General features: G+C 41.9%; 1 protein-coding gene across 3 annotated transcripts in view; it reads left to right on the top strand.

Moving 5' to 3' along the window:
• Window positions 1–16,645, top strand: part of RUNX2 (RUNX family transcription factor 2) — a 345,580-nt gene that overhangs the window by 294,034 nt on the left and 34,901 nt on the right. For 2 of the 3 annotated variants that reach the window (XM_029596079.1, XM_029596077.1), the window contains one exon: window positions 14,446–14,607. The exons of the other annotated variant lie outside the window; for it this stretch is intronic. In XM_029596079.1, coding sequence (XP_029451939.1) covers window positions 14,446–14,607 — 162 coding nt within the window. The remainder of the gene's footprint in view (window positions 1–14,445; window positions 14,608–16,645) is intronic. 3 annotated transcript variants of the gene reach the window in all.

The raw sequence follows: 16,645 nt of genomic DNA, 5'->3' as shown, positions 1-16,645 counted from the left end.
GTTCAGTTTCGAAAAGGCACAGCTGAAGGGAGATATGATAGAGGTCTATAAAATCCTAAATGGAATAGAACTAATAAATGCAGATAGCTAATTTATTCTTTCAAAAAACACAAAGACATGGGGACCCTCCATGAAGTTGGTAAGTAGCACATTTAAAACCAATCAGAGAGAATTTTTTTTCACTAAATGCAAAATTAAGCTCTGAAATTCATTGCTGGAAGTCTTGGTAAAGGCATTTAGCATAGCTGGATTTAAGAAATGTTTGGAAACGTTTCTGGAGAAGTCCATAAACTGTTATTGAACAGATAGACTTGCTGAAAGCCACTACTGGGTATTAGCAGCATGGGATCTATCTAGTGTTTGGGATCTTGCTAGCTACCTGTGATCTGGATTGTCTACTGATGGAAATAGGATACTGGGCTTGATGGACCCTTGATCTGATCCATTTTGGTAATTTGTATGTTCTTAAGGGTCTCCACACAACAATTTGGATCTATTTGCATGAAACCAAAAGATTAATTAAATTATCTGCTTTTGCTTTCTAAATCAGGCCTTGCCATTTCATCAGTAAGAGTATATCTCAGTGCCATAACAGCTTACCATGTTCTAACTGAAGCTAAGCCTATGTCCATTCATCCGTTGATTTCCAAATTCATGAAAGACTGTGGCATACTAAATTACCAGTTATAAAATCTCCTACTCCATGGGATCTAAATGTGATACTAGCACAACTGATGAAGCCACCCTTTGAATCATTTGAGATGGCCTCACTTCAATTTCTAATGTTATATTTCTGGTTGTAGTAACTTCAATCAGAAGAGTCAGCAAACCTCAAGCTTTTTAGTTCATTATCCTCCTTTTATGCATCCTTTTCACAATAGGGTGGTACTTTGCAGCCAGCCAGATTGTGTCAGCTTTTCATATTAATCAAACCATCATGTCAGATTTGTAATAAGTTTTAAATAAATAAATGACTACTTTCTTCCCAAAACACATGGACATGAAGGTGAGAAAGATCTTCATGCCTTAGACTGTAAATGGCCCTTGGCTTACTACAAGAGAAAAACTCAGCCTCATTTTCAGACTTCTCAGGTATTTGTCTCTTATGATAACCAATAGATTGGGTATAGCAGTGGTCAAATGTACATTGTCCAACTGGCTAGCAGCCATTGCGCACTGCTATAGGCTAGTAGGCCTACAAATTACAGACAGCATCAAGACTCATCAAATGAGAGCCATGACTACATCAGTGGCTTATCTGTAAGCAGTGCCTCTTGAAGACATCTGCAAAGCTGCAATGTCATCATCAGTACACACCTTTACTGTCTGGACAATTTCTTAAAATAATGACAATAAATTTGGACAAGCAGTTTTATGTAGCCTGTTCATCTAGTAGTCTATGATTCATGGTGGGGTCCGGGTTAATTATCCAGTAAACACTCCACAGCAACCTTCAGCTAATTCATCCTTCCTTATTGTTGGAAAAAAGCAAGTTTGCTTATTATAAATGGTATTTTACGAAGATAGCAGAATGAATTAACCATACTAAATACATGCCCACTTCCCTAAATTTAGCTCTAAAATTGACTGAGAGGCTCACGAAGCAATGCCCAAGTGGGAATTCCCATACATGCTCAGTAGAACAAAAGTTCTACTAGTTACGAGAGAGAGGGCCATTTGGTGCTGCTGGATGGCATCACCCATATGTAATGGCTAATTCATCCTAAAACACCATTTACAGTAAGAAAACTTGCTTTTCCAACTTCCTAAAAATACAGGCATAAATTTGTAATGCATATAAACAAGAGGTATTCCAGGAGACATTTTGGGTGTATATTATGAATTTATGCTCGTGATTTGCTGCAATTTTTGAAAAGTTATGTGTGTAGACAGCAAGCAGCTTACACAATAGAAATTTATGTTCCATTTAGAACACAAGAACATAAGAAATTGCCATGCTGGGTCAGACCAAGGGTCCATCAAGCCCAGCATCCTGTTTCCAACAGAGGCCAAACCAGGCCACAAGAACCTGGTAATTACCCAAACACCAAGAAGATCCCATGCTACTGATGCAATTAATAGCAGTGGCTATTCCCTAAGTAAACTTGATTAATAGCAGTTAATGGACTTCTCCAAGAACTTATCCAAACCTTTTTTGAGCCTAGCTACACTAACTGCACTAACCACATCCTCTGGCAACAAATTCCAGAGCTTAATTGTGCATTGAGTGAAAAAGAATTTTCTCCGATTAGTCTTAAATGAGCTATTTGTTAACTTCATGGAATGCCTCCTAGTCCTATTATCCAAAAGTGTAACCGATTCACATCTACTCATTCAAGACCTCTCATGATCTTAAAGCCCTCTATCATATCCCCCCTCAGCCATCTCTTCTCCAAGCTGAACAGCCCTAACCTCTTCAGCCTTTTGGCAACAGGTGAGGTTACAGATTTAGATGTAGCCCCCTAACTACCTGAATTTAGTTCCAAGTTATTTACGTGTTAGTTGTTTTGTGCATGCTTTAAATTATGTGCATAATTTTACAAGTAGTCATTCTGCTGAAAAGAGCCCCTATGTGAGCAAATGAACCTGTCTGAATTCATCTCATAGATTTATGACACCGAAATATTTTTGAGGAGCTTTATTCTCGACACATTTGTGACTGTTGATGGAGAGCCTGGCTAATTTGTTTTTTTCTCCTAAGAAAGAATGATGCTTGTGTGAGTTACTAAATAGTGCATAGATTCTTAACATTAGCAAAAATGGAAAGAAAAGAAAGTAGGTGATACAAATGTTTTTGAGAAAACCCTGTTGGTAGGAACAGTGTAATATTGGTAGTAAGGCAGTAAAAAGTTGTGAGGTATGAGTTAAGTGAGGTTTCATGCTCCATCACAGCCGTGACACCAATTGATCTATAGCCTGGGCAGTTTGTGATTTTGTAACTCCAGTAATAACAGTGAAAGACAGCTTCTGTGAAGCACCGTTTTTCTTCCTGGTGTTGAATTCCCAGGATTTATAACAGGCTTGGACTGAGCTTTCTAATTAACTCATTATAGTTGGGTGTGGCTGTGTGGAAAAGCACAGAAGGCCGTTTGATGAAGAGTTCTTAGAAAGGAAAAGAGTAATAGCATGACTAATGCTTGGGGCCCTCTTCATTCATTTATTTATTTATTTATTTATTTATTTATTTATTTTCCTGATGGACACTGTTCAGATCAAGCCCCCAAGCATTCTGCAGGCTACAAATTATTATCAAGTGAAATGTCAACATAATTGTGTAAAGTACCTTGGTGTGCATGAAGATTTATTGAGTGGGTTATTGAAAGAATAGCTTTCATTAACATTTTAACAACTTCCTGTTTTTAGTCAAGAGACCACTGATGGAAACAATTCTTCAGTGTAAACTTTTTTTTATTATCTGAGTCTCCTGTTAACCATACAAGGCAAATAAGTTGATTAGCACAAGTCTGAAACTTGGGAGCTGTAGCACGCGTTGTCAAGGCTTCAGCATTGTCCATTTTTGTATCTTTTAGATGCATTCATTTACCTTAGAAAGTACAAATATGGGGCCATTGCTATGACCTAGTGGCAATGCTGTGCACTATCATGGGGAGGGACCTGCGTTGACTACGTGGTTCAGGTCTCCTGCTCCCTGGGTCAGCTGAGGCTGGGGATGCTGAAGGAGTCACTTGTCACTGCGCAAAGGTGACACCTACTGTCCGGATTTAGGACCCATGAGCGCAGGGTTCCGGGAGCAGTAGTGATGCATGCCCCTCTAGCCAAGGACTGTCACCACAATGACTGAACTAAACTATGTAGGGAGGAAATATAAAATAGGATAAAAATCCCTGGTTGGTTGCAAATGAAGGTTCACAGTTTTGGATCCCAGCTCTGGTTCTGACTGAGCTCAAATGAGCAGGAGGAAACTGCTGGGTCAAATAAATAAATATAATCAATCAAAAGAGAAAGTAAGTCTTTTCTGTCCTCCCCCCACCTATTAGCCAAATTGTTTAAATATAAAAATTTATGGGGAAATCACAGTGGCTTAAATTCCACCAAAGGAGAATTTATTCTACAGTAGTGGTATGTTTTGCATTACGTAAAATATTAGTGGGAGTTCTGTTTATTTTAATTTTCTTTCTTTTTTTCTTTCTTTAATTTTATTTATTTAGACCATAAGTGTAGACATTCAAGGACATCTCTATAATGCCCAGTGTTGATACGTGCACTGTATACCCCCTTTTCATCTCTGTTATCAGGTTACAAGTCTGATTCATAGTCCCATGTGAAATATATTAGGAGGTCTCAGCTGGGTTTTCATTAGGCAGCAGTCCACATCACAAAACCGCCTACATAATTTGGCACAATGGATTACTCTGACAGAGAGGAATTAGGATGGACCTGGAGAAGACTGAACTTTCATTAACCTCTTTTGGGTGGGTGCTCCGTTTAGGGCAGGGGATGAGGTCGCTTTGGGAGCAGTATGGACACTGCTGGATCTAGGCACATGCTAAATAAACTACAGTTTAGTTCAGCAGATTATGAGGGCCTCTAAATACAAAACATATTACTACATTTCAAGTTCTACATCTTTTTGGTATTGTGATGGGGGCCTCTTAAACTTGGCATGGCTTAGGGCGTCAGCATGTCATAATGGGGCCCTGAGTATGGAGAACCTCAGTGTGCAGTTCTCTGACCACCTGCATGAAAGCAAGACATCAGTGTCCACTGCCACCATGCCCTTAGCCTAAAATAATTACATTGTTCCAAAAAGGTGATGGTGGTGTGACTGAAATAATAGGGATGGATCCAGGGCCGGTGCAAGAGTACTAGGCACCAGCGGTGGATTCCCGATGAAGACCGGCCCGGGGATTCGCCGCCCAGGCCGGCCCAGGAGATACCACGTGGTCTGCCGAGCGCGGCTCTTGTCACGGCCGCACTCGGCAGACCATGTGACTAGCGCGACCGGCCCACCGGGGCATACGCCCGATCCCCCGATAGGCCAATCCGCCCCTGCTAGGCACCCTAGGTGGACCTTCTGCCTTGTGCCCCCTCCCCCGGTAGCGCTCCTCCCCCCCCCTTCCCTGATCTCAGCCCCATCTCCTACCTTATTCACTGAGACGCTGCTTGTGGCCCACCGAGTGTGTGCTTCTTTGGGCTGCGAGCAGGATGGGTGCCGCTCGTGGCCCACCAAGTCTCTCTCTACTCTTCTCTGCCGCGAGCGGGATAGGCTCCTTTCGCCGCCCTACATGGCTGTTCTTTGGCGCCCTCTAATACTTGGCGCCCTAGGCGACCATCTAGCTTGACTAATGGGATGCACCGTCCCTGGATGGATCTTCCTGTGAGAATTTGCTGAGTTCTTCTAAGTCATCCAGACTGGCCAGAGTCAGAGACAGGATACTGAGCTCGACGAACCATTGGTCAGTCCCAGCATGACACATCATGCCGTTAGGAATCACAGAATCTCTTCCTTGGCTCAATTTATGTATGCTGTCCACATCTTTTACCCAGATAAAACCAGTTAACTACTGACTACACACAGAGTGCAAGACCCTTATGCATTCACTTTGATATATTGGCTGTTGGCATTTCCAGCAGGATCCTTATCATTAATGCTGCATTTTTAACTGGCAGTATTAGGCAGGATGCCGTCATGTTGCATTATCCTATACCCAAAAGTAAGCAAATGATTTATCAGCTTCTTTATTTAATGCTTCTGGTATTTGAGGTTGTTGGCTATATTAATGAATTTCGTTTTACATCCTTACAACATGGTACTGAACAATGAAAGATATGTGTCTGAACTGTTTGATATTTTAAGATTTAAATATCTTACTATCCTTGCATCAGAGAAATTAGGGCTGAAATACAATGCATGCCATACCAGTATGGAAATCTTTCAACTATATGTCTAACATCCTCTCACTTCATCCATTTCCTTTAGTGACATCCTCTTCATTAATATTAGAATCAATCCATTTTTATTTCACACTTCTGCTCATCAGTGTATCATCAGATAGGAAGATCCAGGGCATGCCACTGGCATTCAGAATGAAATGATAAAACTCTTTGCACGAAAGACACCATAATCTTTGTTGCTGGATGCTGAGCAGAATCTTCATTTGTCCTATAAACAGGAAGGGGCTGTTTGCATATTAGTTTAGGCCTCACCCCCGCTGATTTGTCCTGGCCGATCTGTGCAGGAAGTTTAGTTCTGTGTGCATGATATACCGTGCTGCTTCTGTTATGAAAGCAGCAGTTTTCTTCACACCCACACTTGTCCCGCACAAATGTTTACAAAAGGAGGATTAGTAATTGCATTGAATTTTCAAGTGTTGTGTTACCATGCTGGAGTATCACAGTTAAACTATTAGGTATTTTTGTTTTATTTTTTAATTTTATTCATGAGCTATCCATTTGATACCCGACATATGACTGAGAACATAAGGCTGATGTACTAAGCAGAGCTATTTTGCGTGCATTAATTGTATTTTTTCACATGCTATTTTTCTATCAAGATTTACATGCAAACGAGCTTGATAAAAAAAAAAAAGCATTCTAAGATCCTGATTTTCTGTCAAGCCGATGCAATACAGTGGACTCAGGCCAGCACACAGCTTGATGCGCATTTGGATGTGCATTTTGGATGCGCTAGAATAACTCCCAATGCAATAATAGGATTAGCATGTCCAAAAAGCTTGTCCAAACAAGCGCAGAGCTAATAGCGCTTATCACATATAAATTACATGTAGATGAGGCTATTAGCTATTACCCTGTGATGTAAGGAGGCACACTAAGCAAGAGATTGCCTAGCGCGTCTCCTGCTCAGAAGTAGGCATTAAACTTCACCCAGCTGGCCTGACCAAAGCTCCCCACAACCCCCCAAGGTGTATCAGGCATTTAATATTAATTTATTCACTCCTTCACTTACTGCCGATTGGTCCATTCAGAAGGCTGTCCTGAAAGAGGATTGGTCCATTCACGGACAAATGTCAGTGAAAAGGACCAATCGGGAGCAGCCCTGCTGGAAGAGGGTCTCTGGCAGGCATTCCTGGTCTGGAGAGGGGATTTGTGGGTCTGGCAAGGGCTGATTTATCACATGGACCTCAGAATCCACTATTTCAGTTACAGGACCCCTGGGTCTGACCCTGACCACTTGGCCCATCAGGGTAGACCTGTGGGTAGGGGGGGGGGAAGGTTTGGTTAGGTCAGCCACTGGTGCTGGTCTGGGCGCCCAATGCTATTGTGGGTGCACAGCCAACTCTCCTGGGCGCTCGATATTTTGAGCGCTAGGGATGCACAATTTGTCCCTAGCGTGCCCTTTTTACTGCACCAGCTCATTTAAATATTACAATGGGCTCCCAAGAGAGGTGGATGTGCACCCTTTAAGAAATCGGGCGCTCAATAATGAGCACCTGTTTTACCATGCGGGATATTGCATTGGCCCCCTAAGGGTTTTTCCCACAGACAGAATGGGAGAAAAGCCTTAGTGAATCAGGCAGTAAATTTGCCACAAAGTTTTTTGGGTTTTTTTTGCAAAAAAAAAATCCTGCATTATTTTTGTTTTAGCACATGAAGTGAACTTTGCAAAACTCTTCTCCTTTTGGTACATTGGCTTCCTAGACTTCATGTGGGGTAAACAATGCTATACTAAGTTACACAGCATCTAATAGTATAGGAATGCTATGCAAAGAAATGTGAGTACAAGAAACTTCAGTTTTAAAGGCAGAGTTTAAAAATCTTTCATGTTTGTGCATTATGGATCAAATCGTTGGGGCGGATTTTAAAAGGGTTACGCGCGTAATATACACGCGTAACCCTTTTAAAACCCGCCTGCGCGCGCTGAGCCTATTTTGCATAGGCTCGGCGACGCGCGCAAGCCCCGGGACGCGCGCATGTCCCGGGGCTTGAAAAAATGGGCAGGGAGTGGGCTGGGCGGGGCGGGGGCGGGACCGAGGCCACCAGCACAACGGTCGTGCCAGGGGCTCGCGCGCTGGCACTCGGCCGGTGCGTGCAACCCACGCCTGCCCAGAGGTGGGCATAAATAAAGATAACAAAGGTAGGGGGGAGGATTTAGATAGGGCTGGGAGGCGGGTTAGAGAGGGGAAGGGGGGGGCGGAAGGAAAGTTCTCTCCAATTTCCCTCTGATTTCGGAGCGGCCTCGGAGGGAACGGGGAAAGCCATCGGGGCACAAGTGAGCACAAGGTGCACTCCTTGTGTGCGTCGACCCCGGATTTTATAACATGCGCGCGCATGTTATAAAAACGGGCGTAGATTATAAAATCTGGCCCATTATATTTAATCTCTGTTTCACTGTTCTCCTTCTCTGAGTGTAACTCAAAAAGGGGTTATGCCCCTATTCTGAACCCATGGAAAGGACCACTGTGTTTCTCTTGTGTCTTCTCTGAAGTTTCTTCACTTGTTTGCTTGTTCTGTTTTCTGTTTGACCTATGCATCTTGTGCTGTGCCTTATTCACCTTACTACCATTACTCATTTTCTCTTCCTCTCTGTTTTTCCTCTCTGTATTCCTCTCTTCTTCTTTTTCCCTTCTTTCTGCCACTTACATTGTGTGCTTTCATGCCCCTTTGGCTTTTGACACTTTTTCCGGTTTCATGCAGTCCGGTTTTTTTTCTTTGTTTCTTTGACACTCCGTGTCTTTCTGTTAGTTCTGTCTGCTTTCCTCCCCCATCCCAAAGGTATCTTTGTCCCCTCTTAAACTAACAGGAAAAATAGCACCAATAGGGGAAAAAGGAAAGAAGGAAGCGTTTCAGAGGAGGGTCCTAAATGTTACCTGGCCTGCAGCACCACAGGAGGCTTAAGGCATTTGAAATGTGTTCTGAAGCAAAGAAGGGAGATGGAGATATCATAAAAGCCTTAAAATATCTAGAAGGCGGTGGCATTTTCAGCAGAAAGAGAAGCTTTGGGACAAGAGATCACATGACATGAAGCCGGAAGGAGAAAGGAAACGCTGGAATCTGTGCAGGTGGGCTGCCTAAATGTTTCTCGAGAAGCCTGCCCTTAGTGGAACTGGCTGTCCTGACAGCTTTACCGGAGGCTCAGCTGAAAGAGCCAGCAGATAGCACGTGATTTTATAGGTGGGGGACGCTGGGCACCACCAAATAAGATGTTGGAGGATTCCTTCGTAGATGAGACACTTGGACTGGTTTGAGAGCAGTGCCTGTGAAATAGATGAAGTACTTCATTCATTTATAACTTCAAGAAGGATGGATAAATTCTGAGACAGGCTAGAGTCGTTCTGCTATCCTGATGATTTCTTTTGGCAGTCTGCTTCCTTCTGGTTGCTTGCACAGTTACTATTTCTGTGGTTTATGCGTGCAGCTTTTTTATAATTAGAAAATGTGTATTGCAAATCTCAAGAGCCTCAGGAATGGTAAAATCCTGAATGGAGAAGCTTCTTTTCACAGGGAAATCCCTTCTGGAGTGAGAAACTAGCAGGTCATTGTTATTGAAAGTGTAGTAGGGATGGATATACCTCCCGCTGCTGGGGCAGAATGGAAAATGAAGATGTAACTGCTTTCTGTTTGCTCGCTGCCTAAATCCAAGCGCTTGGAAAGCCAAAGTGCCAAATTCTTTACTCTGTCTTGTCGGTGACCTTCACAGTAATGAGGGCAAATGGAAATGTGCTAAACCCAGTAAGTGTACATTTCACCGGTTTTCACAAGAAAACCACAGCTTTTATTAGCTCGTGTAAGCACCGTTTGGTACTGTAGCAAGCCATATTCTGGCAAAGGCAGGCAGTCTTGTGTTCACAGTTAGCAAGAGGCTTTGCTGTTCTCAGGTCCCTGGAGGAAGGTGGCATGGTGATGTCCCTATATATTGACATAAAGAAAGGGTTTATATTGTGGGTGGAGCACATGATGTACTGCATAACACAACAACTGTTAATCTTTTATATTTTTGTATTCAGGACTTCAGAGCTGCTTGAATTTTTATTTTTATTTTTTTTTTGCCACAGTTTCCCACTGGACTAGCTAATGATTTGATGAATAAATACAGTCACTCTTCATTCTTACTCAGCTCTGAAGCCATTGCTTCAGGGATCTGTCAGAGGAGGAAAGAAGAGGCTAAGAGAAGCATTCTATCCTGATAGTTCCACAGTCTCAAAATATATTGTACATGTCAGAACTGTATTTTTCCATTCAAAGGATGCAAACACTCCCAAGTAGGAGATGCCAGTCACCCCAGATCAACAGAACAGGCTGATCCAGTTCTGATTATGGCCCCATTGCATGCATGGAGTGGTAGTTCTGATTGTCCCATGGATTTTTCTTAGTCAGAACTACCACTCCATGCATGCAGTGGGGCAAAACCAGAACTGGATCAGCCTGTTCAGTTGACCTGAGGCAAGTTGGCAACCCTACTCCACAGTGACTTCTATTTTGTACACTGTAAAAATATATTTATTTGATTAATGTATCCCTGCTCTGGGAATCTAGGTGATGGACAATAACATTTTAAATGTATAGTAAAATATCATTATTCATAACCCAAAGCTCTTTTTTTGAAAGTATGCTAGCACCAATCTGTTTCCTGCTTCTCAATGGCCAAGAGTTTTTCTTTTAATGTATGATTTTCAGATGTTAATGTTTCTGGCCTCCAAGGGTCATAGTTTTGGTGCATTGAAGCCTCGTCATGTTCAGCTCCACTATGCTATGAAACGTTTGCTTGAGGTATGGCCAGTGCACTTCATATAGGCTCTTCCTGTAAGATTATCTTCCATACATTTAAGGCAGACAATAATTTTATCTGTGAATATTGAGTTATACTAAGAGCAGGAGGCAAGAAAACAACTGCTAATACCAGGTATAATGGCTAACAGTCATCCAGATTTGAAACATTGCCAATCTATACAATCCTAGTTTTTGAAATTGTTAAACACCAGAGTTCATTAAATTTAATGATCAAGTACCCTTCAGATTTACACAAGGATACTTTTGTTAACCATTTCCAATTCTGAGAATATTTGACAGCAGACCCTTAGGTACTCTCATGAAATGAAATTAGAAATCATTTTTTTTCCTAGTTATTCTTTTTGCTTCAAGGACATTTCTGCTCTCCAGACATCTCTTCAAGCAAATCATGTCTGAGCAGAAAGTAAATAAATTAATTAATAAGCTGATGCTATGGAACCCAGCCTGTATTGAGAGAATGTCTTGTAAGTGATGAATTTCCTGAAAACAGGGAAGAAGGTGGCATTCATTACACTTATATTTATATCTTCATGATAAAGTAGGAGCAGAGCTCCTACTTTATCATGCTTGGGCATTTTAGCAGCCAGGTCAGGCAAGTAAATTTTCACCTCCCCGCCAATTCTGATCCCCACTCCTCTCTCTCTCTTTTTCTCTGCCCCCCCCCCCCCCGGTCTGTTCTGATCTCCAGGTTTTTTATGCTTTTCCCCCCTCTTCCTTCCCGACCTGGATGGTTGGAGGAGAGTGCCACTCTTCTGGGCTTTTCATTTGCTGCCAGCCCATTTCAGTCCTTTTTCCACTCTAAAAGGCTATGCACTCTGGACAGCTGCCCCACTCGGCTAGAGATGTGCATTGTTTATTTGTATCGGTTTGGGCTTTGTTTGCGAGCCCCCATGGGGAAATTTCGTTTATCCCACGGTTCGTTTTTTTTTTTTTCATGGGTCCCAATTTTTGTGTTAGCGTGCACTAACTTTAAAACGTTAGCGCACACTAACACAAACTACGAATTTTTCTGAAATTTCGGAAAAATTCAGTTCGTTTTTTGGCACCCCCAAACCATGACAAATTAGACAATTTCATTGAAATTGTCTAATTCGTGGAAAGCAAATTGTCGTGGAAAGCAAATTGTCTAATTTGTGGAAAGCAAATGCACATGTCTACTCTCTGCCACCCTCAGTTACAGAACTAAAGAAGAGAAGCAGGATGCAAAAGCATGTCACACTAGGAAAATGAAATTACAAAACTGGCAGCTTTCCTGTCAGATCGATAAAACGCGTGCCATTCTTTTCTCCTCATGGAGACAAGCCAATGGATTACATTTAAAGTTAAGATTGTAGTTTTATGAAAACTCGCTCACTCTTCTCCTACAAGCACAGTCATCCCCTCTTCTGTCGGTGAGAGTGTGATAGGGAAATAGAAGCAGTCTTGGGGGTTGTCAAGAAGGCTTTCTCAGTAGGAAAAGGTTTTGAAAACAGAAAAACCACAATTTAAAAAGTTCTTTGTGGAAACTTCTTTTTCATGCTTTTTTTTTTTTTTTTCCCAAGAAAAGCGAGGCCTTTTAGCATGAGACTTCCTTTAATAAAACAAAAAGAAGCAAATCTAGCCTACTGGATTGTAGGCATAGCAGAATTTAGCAAGCATATCAGCTCTTTACCAAACCTACAATAATATTATCAAAGTTACTGGAGAATGCAATATATTAGCATATGAATTAGCACATATACCTAGGTAACCTGGATTAGTGTAACATAATAATATGTAGGCAGAAAATGGATTGGTTGTTTAGTAAAATATCAAGGGATAACTATCAGAAGACAAATACATCTTGCTTACAAGAGATGGTCCAAGAATAGATACAATATTGATTTATCCCTCTCCCCTTCCTTTCCCCCGCCCCCTTTGCTTCCTCCTCCCCTGCCTCCTGTATCTTGTTTTTTTCCTTTTATCCTCCTGCTCTTTTATCCCCTTGTACTGCTCAGTACACCTCGAACCTCGTATTTATATTTCATGCCTTGTTACCCTGTACATTTAATCTCCAGTACATTTTTTACTCACTTTTACTCCATATATTTTCCTCTTTACCTTGTATATTGAACAATACGCCTCGCATTTTAGAGTTTATCTATTGTTGTCTTGTACTTTTCTCTCGTGTATGTTAGTTACCCTCCCAATCCCTTTAATTTATCTCTTGTTACTTATATAAGGTTCACTTGTACATTCTCCCCTTTATTTTGGTCTTCCTGTTGTTCTCCTGTTTCCCTCTCCTTGTTCCATGTATTTCAGTAAGTTCTCTGTAAACCGATGTGATGTACCCACGAATACCGGTATAGAAAAGCTTTAAAATAAAATAATAAATAGAGGTGATATTTCACTTACTGTGATAACTGGTAATGATGACATTCAGTACTATAGAACTACCTCTGATTTGAATCATTGATAGTACAGTTTCGCTATGACTTGGAGCTGATGTTCTTGTAACAATACGGCATTATTATGGCAAATACAGTACATTAGCAATTATGTTATCACTGTTATACAGCTTATATTAATGTAGCTATATAAACATTTTTACAATATTAAAACTCAACTGAACTTGAGGATTTTGTTACAGTTATTGAAATAAGCTAAAAATTAGAGTTTTAAAAACATAATTTCAAATATAAAAAGACTGTTGCCGCATCCCATGTTCATATTGCAGCCTAGACATAGCAGTATAATCTTGGTATTGATTGGATAACAGCATTTTAACAGAACCAAATATTTTTAAATACTTTTCTAGTTAGGAAAAGCATTCAAATTATCAATCTATGTAGATTTTCTATGATTGTTCAAGTTTTTTCCAGTAATGGGGGGGGGGGGTGGGGGGTGGGGAGGGAGTAGAAAGTTTATACTAGCCGTTTTCTGCATTCATAATTACATTTTTATTCACTTTCTGGTGCTAATTTTTGTGTGAAGTTAGCTGCAAAAACTTAAATTTGACCGTTTTTTTTGTAAATTTGATTTAGCATAATATAGCATACAGCACAGTATTACCTCAAAATACATCTGAACTTTTGATTGCCCTAAATCAACTGTGTACATACAGGAAGTTTGGTGAGTGTAGGTAATACTGGGCTGCAGTCCAAACATGTGACTTCTTTTGGATGGTCGTTAATAGGATTAATGACATTTTTCCTCTTGGATTACTTTCTCAGCACTGAAAGCTGTTTTGTTTATTTTTGAAATTGGATAACAAAGTAGTTTTGCATTCTTGACAGGCAAGGGCATCAGCATTTACATTTTTCCCCTTATTCTTTTCTTTCTTTTTAACTCTCTTTTTTTTTTTTACAAGTAGAGGAGCCCCTCCCCTCAGGCTGTTAGATCCGATATCTAGTAAACATTGCTCTGCTGTGAATATCAGCAGAGCAGAAGTGGTGAGTTGGTTTTGAGGGCTGGGAGGGACATCGACGGTTGTATCTAAATTTTCAGAGATCTAAACTTCATATCTGTGCTATAGACGTCTCGCTGTGGTTGCTTTCTTCTGCTGTGTGATGTGTTTCCAGCACATTTCTCTACAGCTCCCTTTGCAGTGTGTGGAAAAAAAAAAAAAAAAGAGCACATCTGGGTGGGGGACTTGTGCATTTGCATATTCATGATATGGCTTTCTTTAATTTTTTTTTTAAGACACCTCTGACAGTGGCAAGGCTGCTGGTGTCCCTCATATCTTTTTTTTATTTTTATTTTTTTTTCTGTTTTTAGACCCCAGACAGGCACAGTCATCCCCTCCATGGTCATATGACCAGTCCTACCCATCCTACTTGAGCCAGATGACTTCACCGTCTATTCACTCCACAACCCCCCTGTCCTCCACCCGAGGCACAGGACTTCCTGCCATCACCGATGTGCCCAGACGCCTCTCAGGTAAAGACCACATTTCAACTAAACACAGACTATGAAGACTGATATAGGTCAATGAAGGCTGTTTTAGGTCACAAAAAAAAAAAAAAGAAAAGGTATGTGTGACTGAAGTTTAGCAATATAAGAGAGGGCTAATTCTTTTCAAACTTGCATAAAATGGTTTATACAAAATAAAAAAGTACTTGTGTGCCTGAGCATTTTAAACTTTTTGGTTGGACATACTGACAATCTGTTCTCTCTAGAAAGGCCTCCCATCTGTTTCCTTTGAAGGAGTAGTTGTACTTTCTCACTCTGGTGGCCTTCCTGCTACTCACCATACAGTACAGCATGTATTTTAGATTGTGCATTACTGGCATACCTTGCATTTGTGTCAGCATTTGAAACTAGAACTAGCTCATCCATTTAAACTCACTAGTTTACCAAAGGAAAAAAGCCAGCTACCTTAACTAATTGCAAAGCCCCCCCTGCCCCTTGGGAGAGGAAGACACAGGAGAGCTGTGAAATGGCACCTCTGACCCATCTTCCTCCTCCTCCCCTCTCTGTTCCTCCTAGCCCAAAATAACTGAACGGTGGTGGGGGAAATTCTCACTGCAGATCACAGCACCAAGGGGCATTATGGTAATGGTGGGGGATAGGCTCTCAGCTGCTACCCAAGAATGCTACAAGTGGGCTTGTGGTCTCTCCAGTGAAGCACTGCACTTGCTAGACACTAAAGTTTGCTGCTTTCATGCTGCATTCATTTGCTGCGCCTAGTTAACTGCAGCTGCTGCCGCATTCAGAGAACCAAACACTGATCCTGTCTTTTAGCACTTTTGTGTGCTTCCTGTGCACCTAAGATGTCCCCAAAATGATGCACTTGCATTCATCTGTCAACTGCATGAAAAAACATGTTGCAGGATGGTGGCTCTTCCAGAGGTGGTTCTGATCCAGCAGAGAATATGACAAGAGTGCCTGAACTGAATATGGCAATCCTCTGCAGGACTTTTTGGGACATGCTGCTTCAACTCCCAATCTTGCTAGCTTGCCAGTCATAATAAGCCCTGTACCGAACAGTAAACTCCCCAGGAGGAGAAGGAAGGAGGCACCAATCATATTGCCCACGCCGACCTGCGCAATCTGTCCTGTGGAGATCCCTTCGCCTTCAGTCACGTCCAAACTCTGACAATACGGCTCTGTGCGTCCCGTGCTGCTAACACAACCACCTTGATCTGCTTATCTGCTGTCCTCTCCAGTTTGGCAGCAACAGCGATGCTTGCCTTCCCTTCAAAATGGATGCTGCATGGACACAGGCATCAAGATATGGGAACAGCTGATAAACAGTACCACCATTTCCTGCATTTCCACATACACATGACCTGGGATTAGAGTTGCTACCCCTCCCGAAGTTCACCATACATGCTGAGCCAGTCCTAGTTTTGATCCATTGCATGCATGAAGTTGTAGTTAAGATATTCTTAGAGAAATCAATGGGGAAAATTGGAACGACATCTCCATGCATGCAAAGGAGCAAAACCAGGACTGAATTAGCTCAGTCAGTTTATCAGGGAAGAGATAACAACCCAACCTGGAACCACAGCAGGCGTTACAGTCCCTGCACTTCCTTGTATGTGCCTGGCATGGGATTGACAAGAAGCTTCATGGACAGAAAGACAGAGTCTCACACTCCCTTATGCCAGCTTAGTGCCGAATGCTGCCTTTTTCCTGCAGCAATCTCATTCTGCTTTGGACTTGCAAGGGGGCATAAGTGGCACAGCAGGCAACAGGCACAACACATGCCTCAGCCTCCATTTGGCCCAAGTAAGCCATACCACAGCTGGACCTCTGTACCATTCATGCAGGTCAGACACATTCTGGAGACAGTATGAATGCAGCAAGGTCATCCAGTCAACATCCACTATGAACACACCAAATGGTAAGTACCCTATATCTGACACTAAATTGTACTTCTGGGGCAATGGCGATTCTGCTTCACGTGGCTTCTGCAAAGACCAGATTTAAGTCCAGGATAAAATGTTAAGGGTAAGGGTAGGTGCAAGGGATG

The sequence above is a fragment of the Rhinatrema bivittatum genome, chromosome 3, assembly GCF_901001135.1.
Source record: "Rhinatrema bivittatum chromosome 3, aRhiBiv1.1, whole genome shotgun sequence".
Classification (NCBI taxonomy): Eukaryota; Metazoa; Chordata; class Amphibia; order Gymnophiona; family Rhinatrematidae; genus Rhinatrema; species Rhinatrema bivittatum.
The sequence above is the reverse complement of the archived record's forward strand: the minus strand, read 5'-3'. Positions and strand labels throughout refer to the sequence as shown.